Consider the following 11,875-nt stretch of genomic DNA (forward strand, 5'->3'; position numbering starts at 1 on the left):
GTTTAATCATTACAAGTCACAATTGGACCTCCAGGCCACATGATGGCGATAATGGAGCAGTAATGTGCTGTTTGCCCCTCTCTCTGCCGGTTCACTACAATAACAAGGAAGCTGCAGACAGCGTTTGGTTTGGTTTGTGTCGAATAAAGACCCTGTCCACTGCTCCGTTTTTGTGTAGAAGCTGTCAGTGTAGGTAATATGTCTGTCCCATTGTGAAGGACACGGTTAGTTAGCTGCTGACAGACTGTACTTGCTGCTGTTTGAGCCACAGACTGAAGAGGAAGAAGAATGGCAGACGAAGCTCCTCTTCAGTTTTTACATTACGAAGTCATTCAGTACATTTACAAGTCAGCTGAAAACGGAGAGACGGTAAACACTATTAGTTAGCCTGAATTTTTTTCCTCGATTCCTCGACAACCTGAGCAGTTCAACTGTATTTGCTCATTACTTCTCTGTCATTTATTCAGGATAATGGAAGAAACATCACCAAACTGGAAAATATGGGTTTTAGAGTCGGCCAAGGGCTAATAGAAAGGTAATGATAACAGCAGCAGTCATGTTAAACAAGTGTGGAGTCAAGTCTGTAGAACAAATGATTCCCAACGAGGGGGACTTGGAGACAAGCTCTAGTATTTTGTCTGTCTGGGTCCATTTACTTATTCAGCTGTAATGCTTACATGATAATAGTATGATACATTATAATAGCTAAGAGTAATTGATTAATGTTTGAAGCTGTTGGCTTAATGTGACAGATACACAATTGAAACAGCTGAAAGTATTTCAATTTGTTTATTTGTTTATATAGCACCTTATACAATGTACAGACAGTGGCAAGGAAAAACTCCCTTTTAACAGGAAGAAACCTTGAGCAGGACCCGGCTTGCAAGGGAGAACTATCCTGCTGATAGTCAGCTGGGTGAGGAGGGGGGGAGAAGAGGTAGACAAGACAGAGAGGATGAAAGAGAGAGAGAGAGAGAGAAACATACATGCAATAAACATGATACATTACAAAGGACAAACATGATTTTTTTGTCAATAGATGTCATTTGCAAAAACAAACTCAATTCAAAATTCATCATGAATCGAATTATCATTGCACAGCCAGGATTGTACAACATAGTGATCTGAGTAACAACAATTCTATAGATGAATGAATAAATAATAAAACCTAAAAAGTAATAGTCCCCAACAAATGCACAATTTCCACATGTTTAAACATAAGTTTAAAAACATAGTGACTAACTGTTGTAGGAAATTGTTTTCTTTAAATATTAAAGTGTGCCGGTATATATCCAGAGGCAAGCCTGAGAAGTGAGAAAGTTCTGGAAGATGAACTAGTGCTTATGGTCTGATGCAAGAATCAGTCATGCTAACAGTGTCAAGCTTCTGGCCTTTATTTGAACAGTTTGTACCTCTCTGTAGACTGACCAAAGACACAGCACGGTTCAAAGACGAGCTGGACGTCATGAAGTTCGTCTGTAAAGACTTCTGGACCTGTGTGTTCAAGAAGCAAATTGACAACCTTCGAACCAATCACCAGGTAACACTGTGGTCAGTCAGTGTCATTGGAACGTTAGTTTGTGCTGCTGTGTGCTGTGTTGATGTCTGTTGGTGGTGTTGTCATGTGTTTCAGGGCATCTATGTTCTCCAGGACAACAAGTTCCAACTACTGAATCAGCTGTCAGTGGGGAAACAGTATCTGGAACAAGCCCCGAAGGTGCTCTGCCATGATTTCCTTCTACAGTATGACTGCAGTGATGTGTTCTATAAGGCTGTCTGTTCTCTCAAACGTTATTTCTTTCTATGAGCCAACTGATCCTTCACACGCATTCAGTGATCAGAACTTTAAAACTAGCAACATGGTTGTAATAAAATTGTCTGTAGGTTACTAATCTTTGTTAGTTGCATTCGAAGGGATCCAACTCTTTGAATACTGAATAACTTTTGTCCAGTCACTCTTTATTTTTGATTACGTTTTACTTTTATCCAGTTCTAATTTTTTCCAAACAGAATACAGTTTCAGGGTGCACTCAGTCAATAGTAAGCCTTAGAGTACATAAAGCTTACATCACAGCTCATCTTTGGTGCTTTATATTATATTGTGCACAGCGCCCTGTAGTGTTGTGTACATGTAATGACTGTGAGTGTTAATTAGTTGTGTCAGGAAGGTTTAAACAGCCTGTATCCTCTCCAACATGAAAAAAAGTCCAGAGGCAGTTTAAAGGCTGTATCTGATTCACTGATATTTGGAGATCTTTGCAGTTCATCCACTTACACTGCTGTCTAGGTATTTTGACACAGGATTTTTATAGATGGTAGCAGTCTCTAGCTGGCCTGGACTCATGGACTACTTACTAATCATATGACACAGATGACTGTTTGTCTCTCTGCAGTATCTGGCCTTCACCTGTGGTCTAGTGAGAGGAGCTCTGGCCAACCTCGGTGTGAAGAGTATTGTGACAGCTGAGGTGTCCGTGATGCCTGCATGTAAGACACAAATCACTCCTCCATCATTCAGACACATTCGCACAGAGTTCATTCTCCATCGTGGAAACAGTAGTGTGACTTAACTCTTTTACTTGCCTTTTTTTTTTAACGAGCATTCAGTCACATTCCTATCATCATTAGCAAATCAAGTTTGTTTTATTTTATTTTCACTTCAGTCTAAACTGCAAGTGAGCTGAGTAGTAACAGTGAAAACACTGCAGACTGCTCATTGACAGAACCGTCGCTGGCATAACATCCTTCACATGGACCACGCATTACAACCACAGTTTTTTTTTCTCATGGTCCACGGACAAAGTGTAGACATTTCTCTTTGGTTGCTAGCGAGAGGATATCCAGAGGAAAGTACATCTTTAATTGTTTCTCTGTTTTTTCATTCCCTTCATGACATCTCCGAGCCTCTGTATTTTTGCTTTCATCCAGGCTACTGGAGCATTCACAAGTTAAAGTCAAAGTCAACTTTGTTGTCAGTTCTGCCATATGTGCAGCACATACAGAGGAGGGGGCTCAGTACACATCCTTGGGGAGCCCCTGCGTTCAGAGTGATGGTGCTAGATGTGTTGCTGCCGACCTGTACTGCCTGTGGTCTCCCTGTCAGGAAGTCCAGCAGCCACTTGCATAGCGAGGTGTTGGACTGGTCCCCAGCTGATCCCCAGCTGGTCCAGTTTGCGATTGAGCTGCTGGGGGATGATTGTGTTGATTGCTGAACTGAAGTTGTTCAGCTGATTGAGCAGAGAGGTGGAGCTGTCGCAGGTCTGCAGTGTGGGCTTGTAGTCCGTAATGGTCTGTATCCGCCGCCACAGACTCCGAGTGTCTCTGCTGTCGCTTACTGCCTCTTGGCCTCTCTGATGCCTTGGGACAGGTTGGCCCTAGCTGTCCTCAGACCCACCTCAACCCCAGCACTGAAAGCACCATTCTGAGCCTGTGGACTGCCTCTGTCAGCCATGGCTTCTGAAAGGCCCAGACAAGTGATGGAACCGTGATGTGTCACCAAACATAATGAAACAAAATGTGTTATCAGGCCTTAAAAGGCAAATGTTTGAGCTTGTGTCAGATAGCTGTTGCCTTACACAGTGTTCATTATTTAGGCTGGAGTTTGTGCTGCTGTATTTCACTGCTGTATCTTGAGAGGGTCCTTAGTGTTGAGAAAAAAAACATTAAAAAATACATTTCAGCAGAAGGAAATATGAGTTTGTTTATGTTTTTGACTAACACATGCTGTCTTCTCTTTCTGTAGGTAAATTCCAGGTCATGATCCAGAAAATGTAGCAACTAGCAGATGCCACAGTTACTCTGCACTCTCTTTGCCTTCATATATACTTGAGTTTTTGTCATGAAAGGGAAATGCATGTCATCTTCAGCAGTACAGCAAATGTTGTCTCTCCACGACACTGGGGATTGCAGTGATAATTGGCAAAAGATTTGTCTTCCAGTGCCCAAAGCACATTTTATTTTGTATTGTATGATCAGTCAGTGTTATCTCCTTTAAAAGATTATTTTCTCATTGTGTGACTGAGAATTGTCATTATGAAAGTGCTTAGGCGCCCTCTAGCGGTAAACTGCACAATGTCATTTTGAGTTGATGCACAGTATGTAAAAATAATTAAAATATATTGAGAATTGTCAATAATTTTTGTTAGGATTTATGAATATTTTAAAAAATACATGCTTGTTGTCTCAGCCTTACTAGTTAATCTGTTATTATTAGAGCTTTTCAGAAACCTGATAATGTTTTAGCAATTCATAAAAAAATAACAGACCAAAAAGAAATGAAAAAATAAGCATGCGGAAATGAGGATAGCATATCTACATTTCTTTACAATTCAATTAAACAAACAAATGTGATGTAAGAGAAATAGTGCTCGCTCACCACAAGGCAGAGGCTCTGATTATGCTCTCCTGTTAAAGCATGGCAATGTGTAAACTATTTCTGGAAATGTTTTTTTTGTTCTGATTAAACTTTGAACTTTGAGTAATCGTATGTACATTCAAGCTTCCAGCTACATTTTGTGAGTAAAAAACAAAACCCCATTACAGTATGAAGATATGTGTGCTGAAGTGATGCTTTCAAAAACAGGTATAATGCTTCCATATCTATCCATCTTATGTTGTGGAGGGATTGAGCTAATTAATGGAACATGCTCTGTAGAGGGGGAAGCAGGTGTTTCACTACAAGCAGCACTTACATCACACTTGGTGAGTGTATTGTTAAGTGCAGCCCCAGTCACTGCCATTGATGTGGTTGATTAGGTGGGGTGGCGGTGAGGTTGTCTGTTAATCTGTGTTCAGAGGTTGTGTTTGAGATGCACAACACACTCTCATTTAACTGTCACTGTAACCACAGTGAAGAATGACATCCATTCACTTGATGATGACAATAATGAATGGATATTTTGAGTCCTTCTCCCTCTAGGCTGTAACATTATCTCTTAGTTTCTCACATTCTTATCTCCGCTGGACCTCTGTGATAACACACTATGACACTCGTAGTTATCAAGTTGGGAGTGTTATTTTGAAGTGCTTAGTCATACTACAGTGTATCTCCACATATAGGATATTTCCAGAGAAATGGAGAAAACTACATTTTGTGGTGTTTAAATATTTTATTGAGACTAGATGTAAAGTATAAAACATTGACTATATGTATTGAGTACAAATATAGAAGAGAAGAAACAGTGTTATCAACATCCTTTGTTCCATATACAATTGTTAATGTTACAGATATCAATCTGTGAAAGGTGACACCACAAAACAGATTTCTTTTTCAACAGCCAGTGCAAACAACAGATTCACGGATCTCACAATCATCAGAGTGGGCAGCCACCATCAATGAAACAGGAAGATAAAAAACGTTACCAAAAATGTTAACATTTATTCTCATGAACTTGAACATCTAGAAAATGTCTTAGAAATTTTGCAAATGTTGAGATATCTTGCTGGGCAGACTGAGCAACTTACATCACCACCTTGAAAACCTCAGTATACCTCAAAAGTATTTGTCATGTGATTGTGGCCATTCTGAACAATTAACAACAAATTTGCCTTATTTCATTTCATTTCAATTTATTTATATAACACCTTATACAATCAAAATTGTCTCTAGGTGCTTTACAGAGACCCAGAGCCTGAACCCCCGAGCAAGCAGACAGTGGCAAGGAAAAACTCCCTTTTAACAGGAAGAAACCTTGAGCAGGACCCGGCTTGAAAGGGAGAACTATTCTGATAGGCAGATGTTGATAAGATGTGGTTGGAGAACATGATGTACAAACTAGTTTGAAGTGTACTGAAAGGAGTGAACAATGACTGAATTTTCATTTTTGTTCCTTGAAGCCTTGAAGTAATTCTGATGAGGTAAGCAACCTGACAAATAATTGGACAGGTTGGAAACTCCAGATTAGTCAAACTTACAGTATGTGGGAAGAAAACAAAGAATAGTCCTTACTCAAACTGTGTGCTCTATCTTATCTTACAGACCAACTTCCGGTTTAGATTTTGAACTACTTTGATCTATGCCACGAATGATTATCATCATCAGCTTAGATGTGCTCACTTTCAGTTTGTCTTCCAAAATGAGTTTTGTGTCATGACAGGGTAACTTCAAGCATTTTTGACTTGTCCTAAAATAAAATCGTCCTCTTGTGACTCCTGAGATGTTTGAGGGATTAATTAACTCTCTAAAAAAGAAGAGCAAAGCAAATGAGATTAGCTCCTTAACTCTCAAACCTGCAAATTAAAGCAAACCTCACAAAAATCTTAAAGGAAATAGCCTGGCATCAAATTTGAACAGGAAGGTCCTATACATAGAGAAAAATAATAACAACCACAGGCTTCTTTTCAGCATTGCAGCCAGGCTGACAGAGAGCCATAGTGTTATTGAGCCTTGCATTTCTATAACTTTCAGCAGCAATGACTTTAGGAGGAATCCTTAGAAACAGTCCTTAGAAACTTTTCTCCCATTGACCCTCACCAGCTAACTTCAACCATTTCTTTGTCTAAACCAACAACATGTCTCCTAGACCCCATCCCAACTACACTGCTTAAAGAAGTTTTACCCGTAATTAACACCCCTCTACTAGATATGATCAATCTGTCTGTATTAACAGGATATGTACAGCCACCACCTCATTTAAAGTAGCTGTAATCAAACCTCTACTTTGAAAGCCTGCTCTTGAGCCAGAGGTTTAAGTCAACTACTGTGCAGACCTATACGAAACCTTCTCTTTCTCTCTAAGGTCCTTGAGAGAGCAGTTGCAGATCAGTTATTTGACTTTTTATGTAACAGTAGCTTATATGAGGATTTCCAGTTAGGTTTCAGAGTGGACAACACAAGGATCGAGGAAGTTCTGGAGTATGCGGTTAATATGGACTGGTTTAACAAAACTAGACAATGTTTGTTTAAATCCGGCAACAAAGAAGAAGAAACCCAGACTGACCAGAGATGCTCTGGAAGTTTTCCTTCTTGAAGTTTTCGGGCAGCGGGGTGAGAACACACAGCTGCTGCACTGGCCTCTGCCAGCTTAGCTGAAGCATGAACTGCATTTAAAGTCTCCCTTCTGCAGAGAATGACACAGCTCAGCAGCTCATGTACAAAGAAGAGCTGGAAACATCACAGGATATTAGATTTTCTTGCAGTCTCTCGACACTTCAATGTAATATTTTACATCTTTTCTATTAACAATAATAGTAGAATAATATAATGCATATTAAGAACACGTACTGAAATTTCTTTTTAGAATAATGTTTTAATGTGCCTTGACAAATATTAACTGTCATCACATTCACATTTTAATTAATGATGTTTATATTGATATTTAATGTACCCTTACCCTTAATTAAAGCTTTTTAGTTAGTATCTAATACTTTTTTAAATGCTAGCAATTGATGGAAACAATATTAATAACGCATAATAATTAGAATAATGCAGCACTTTCTTAGAACATAGGGACAAATACATTTATTATCCATTAATAAAGCTAATAATGCTGAGTGTGACTATAGGAGGACATTTTTTTGGTGCAAATTTGTGGAGTTAAGAAAGAAGCCTCTCTCTCTAACTCTCCTTTTTTTTAATTCTTCAACCAGATCAGGACTGTAAATGTAAATGTAGGAGAGACTGTCTGAAAATGTGCTCTGTTAACCCTTTATTTAAACAATATAATGTGTCCCCATCCCTGTGTCAGCCGGAACTTCTACATTCCAGACATATGTCACTTAAAGTGAAGTGTGGACCTTGTGTGAGAAGCTCATTTATTGCCAGAAAAAAACAAAACCAACTGCTCAAGTGCCATGTTCTGTGCTGTAGTCTGCTGGGAGAGCAGCATCAGTGTGAGAGAGGATGAACAAACTAATTTGTAAGGCCGGAGACATCATTGGACAGAAATTGGAGAAGTTCTCATTTCACTCCACTGTCATAAAGAACGGTATGCAAAAGGTCATTCCTTCCCTTCACCATCACCTCGTATCACAGCTCAGCTCTGTGTGACAGGTGAACATACTGGTGCACAATGTCACTTTTTTTCTCTCTATACTGATATTTGTTATTGCCCTTTGTATATATTGTACATATCTTAATTTTTGTTTTATTCCATTTATCCTAGTATCACGCAGATACTATATTTTTGAATTCTAATTTTAATACTTTTGTAATGTGCTTTTTTTTTTTTTTGCTGTTGATGGTGCAACAACTTCCCTTACAGGATCAATAAAGTTTATCTATCTATCTGTCTGTCTATAAATACAAAATTCCATAAGCAATCACAATTAAATGTGTATGATATTCTGACAGGAAGTTTGGTTAGTTTGCAGGTTTCAGGTGTTCTTACCATAACAGTCACAGCGTTAGAAATGAATTTCTTCTTGTTTCTCTCATAGTGTCTCTCAGCACTGTTCTGCATGCTGCATTGCTTCTGTGTATTTATAGAGCATGCTTTATGACTGAAAAGAAAGAACAATGTACACACAATAAAGTGGCTTCAGATCATCCATCCATCCATCCATCCATTTTCTTCCACTTTATCCGGGACTGGGTCGCAGGGGCAGCAGCTTGAGCAGGGATGCCCAGCCCAGTGCCACTCTGTCCTGGGAGTGGAACTGCAGTCTCTGGCAGATGTGTCTGAGCAGAGGATGCTGGGGAAACTGCTCAACATCCTCAACAACAAGTCACACCCCCTGCAGGCCACACTGGAATCCTACCGCAGCACCTTCAGTCGTAGACTGAGACCACCGAGGTGCTCCACAGGACGCCACAGGAAGTCCTTCCTCCCTGTGGCTATTAAACTCTTCAACTCATCCCCTTTCTGCACATAGGACAATAACAATTTATCCTGCACTACAATTAACACTTTAAGATTGTATCCGCACCTTATCCGTTGCCATTCTGCACCTTATCTGCTGTTATCTATCTACTTCGTATGTATATACTACATACTCTGTTATTTTTTTATAGTACTCTGTTATTTTTGTAGGGGCGGCATGGTGGTGCAGTGGTTAGCACTGTCGCCTCATAACAAGAGGGTTCCAGGTTCGAATCCCAGTCTGACAGATCTTGTGCACACCTAGGGGCAATGTAGAGTAGCCAGTTAATCTAATGAGCATGTTTTTGGGAGTGTGGCAGGAAGCCAGAGTACTCGAACCTAAAACACACAGGAGGGACCCAGACCTGGATTCAAACCTGGAACCCTCTTGCTGTGAGGGCACAGTGCACCAACATGCCGATCACTGAGTTGAGTCATGCAGTAAAAACAATACACAACAAGTTGTTTCTAAGTGACTGAGTTAGAAGAAACAAATGCTAAATAATAAAGAGTGAGTCATTTGAAGCATAAGGACTCCTGAATTTGGTTGTAGAGTATTTCACAAAACCTTTAAGCTCTAAAGGTAGCTCCTGGTCTTAGAGAAGTTAGAGGAAGCCCAGAGGACTCCAACGTTAATGAGACCTGCTCACAGTGAGGCAAATGGTGCAGGTAATGTGAATCATTGCATCTGTGAATTTGAAAAAATATTGAAAAACATATTTTGATGGTGGTTCGTAGTTGACTTTATGAGAACCAGCTTAGCTCGACAAAAGGAAAGAAAAAAAAAAATCAAACAGTTTACACAATTCTCCACTACTCTGACTCTGGAAAAATGCAGTTTAGTTTAGTTTGCAATTATTCCTTACTCTTCAGAAATTACAGCGAGAAAGTTGGAAAAAGGAGAACAGTGTGTTTTATGGACAAAAGGACAAAATTATGATGACAATAAATATTGTCTGGAGATAGTGTTTTTTGTATAAATAATATAATTACATCCTTGATTACTAAAAAGTTGTGAAGCTGTGTTGTGAGGATAGTGTATTTTTGCTTCTTCCTGTTTTCTTCCTCCCTGTTTTGTGTTGGTTGTGTGTTCCTGTGCCTGTCCAATTGGAGCTGTGCTGAGCATATCCTGCTCTCATCCAGTCCCATTCCTCACCCCTGCTAATCGTCTCACCTCTGCTGCTTACTGTTTCTAAAAAACATGATCTTCTCATTCCACCTTCGCTGGATTATGCTGTCAACTTCTGTGGTATTTAGCCAGGCCTGTTCTCTGCTTTTGCTCTATTGTGTTCTTGGATCTCAAGGACTAACTTTAGTCTTCTTTTGTACTCAGGTTCACTCTGCCCAGCCAACTCTGGAGATATTTTGAGTTTTGGATTGAGATAACGATCAGCCTGTTGTCCCATCACTGCTTTGGACTCTATGGAGTAAATTTGAACTTACCTGGTGATTTTGTAAATAGTATAAATAGTTTATCCTCTGGACCCTATCAATTTATACATTTGAGTATTTTGCTGAATAAATTTGATACCTTTTCTTTTTCTTTCCTTTAAGTTTGTTGCCTGCTTTCAGGGTTTATTTTTGTAACCTTAACTTGTGTAGAACATAGATTTAAAAAAAAAAAAAACAGAATTATTTGAGCTATTTATTCAGACAATTCATACTAAAACGTAGCGGTCGTCCACCAGTTGGAAGGTCAGGGGTTCAATCTCCCGGCCCCAGCAGACTACATGTTGAAGTGTCCTTGAACAAGACCTTGAACCGTATATTGCTCCCAGTGGCTGTTGCATCATTGTGTAAGAGTTTGTGTGAATGGTTATTGCTCCTGATGAGCAGGGGTCTGTTTCAAGAGGGAGGCTCAACAAACTCTGAGTGAAACCATGATCTCTGGGTTGATGTGCTCTGAGATGGAAAACTCTTGAGTTTCTGGGTTCAGAACAGCTGATCTGAGTTAGTTCAATCAACTCTGAGTAGGCTGACTCTGAGTTAAGCACCATGACTATAAAAAGCCATCACAAATGAAGCCCAATACTACGATTCACCATGGCAAGGGCCTGTGAGAACTAGGGAGTCCTCATGCAGGCATATGCCAAGCATGAGCAAGTCTTTTGCAGAAAAAGCAACACAGCGTCAGCAGCGAAGGATAGAGAGTTGGCATGGGAAAAAATTGCTGAGTCAGTGTGTAAGTTTAGCATATAATCACTCACAGCTGCACTCACAAAACTGGTGAGATGGTATTGAAAGTAAAAATTAATTCTCACACAGGTGCAATGCAATGGGAAGCCTCTAAAAATGAAATATAAAAACATAATTCAGTCAAGTAAGGCTTAAGCGTAACAGGCTTATGGTTGTACCTCACTGTAATAACACCTGACATATTAAACAAAGTAAATATTGTTCAGTGGTTATTTCAATATGCAAGTTTTATCCCTAACATGCAGTTATCACACACATAAATGTCCTCATCTATCCTGTTTAATTAATTCATTGGAGCTGAGGAAAGTAACATTTGACTTCTACTCAGCCAACAGAAAAAGGGCATGGAAAACAGGAGGAGGACCACAACATCTGACAGAGGCACAGGACATGTCCCTGAGCCAAAACCAATGAAGAAGAAGTCATCGAGACGACACAAACAATCTGGGCCTCAAAATACACACAACTCCCTCAGAACTAAAGCAGCACCGGGTGGCACTTTACATGGAATCCTCGGCCACCATTGTATGAATGTGTGTATGAATCGGTGAGTGCTGGCTTGTGTTGTAAAGTGCTAGAAGAGTGTTAGAAAAGCATGATTTAAGTACAATCGATTTACCATTTGCAGTCACTAAGTTACCGCGGTATCTTCCTCCGAGTGTAAGTTACCTCTCTTTGTGAAATGGGCTTGAGTCACCCCTATGCCTGGGGTTTGAGTTGCCTTCCTTACTGGAACGGTTAACCCAGAGTTTTCCTCACTTCAGGTTCAACTTACACAGCGTTTTCACTAAACCTGCTTCCCGAAACAGGCCCCAGGTGGCACCTTGCATGGTATCCTTGGCCACCAGTGTATGAAGCTGTATGTGAATGGGTCAATGTCA

General features: G+C 39.9%; 1 protein-coding gene across 1 annotated transcript; it reads left to right on the forward strand.

Annotated features, from left to right (window-relative positions):
* The first annotated feature begins 68 nt into the window (after nt 1-68).
* trappc6b (trafficking protein particle complex subunit 6B) lies at nt 69-4,490 on the forward strand. Its single transcript, XM_046397698.1, has 6 exons — nt 69-369; nt 468-535; nt 1,423-1,540; nt 1,634-1,717; nt 2,394-2,487; nt 3,743-4,490. Exons 1-6 carry the CDS (start codon nt 289-291, stop codon nt 3,772-3,774), a joined length of 477 nt encoding a protein of 158 aa, XP_046253654.1. The 5' UTR covers nt 69-288; the 3' UTR covers nt 3,775-4,490.
* The last annotated feature ends 7,385 nt before the right edge of the window (nt 4,491-11,875 follow it).

The sequence above is a fragment of the Scatophagus argus genome, chromosome 8 (assembly GCF_020382885.2).
Source record: "Scatophagus argus isolate fScaArg1 chromosome 8, fScaArg1.pri, whole genome shotgun sequence".
NCBI lineage: Eukaryota > Metazoa > Chordata > Actinopteri > Scatophagidae > Scatophagus > Scatophagus argus.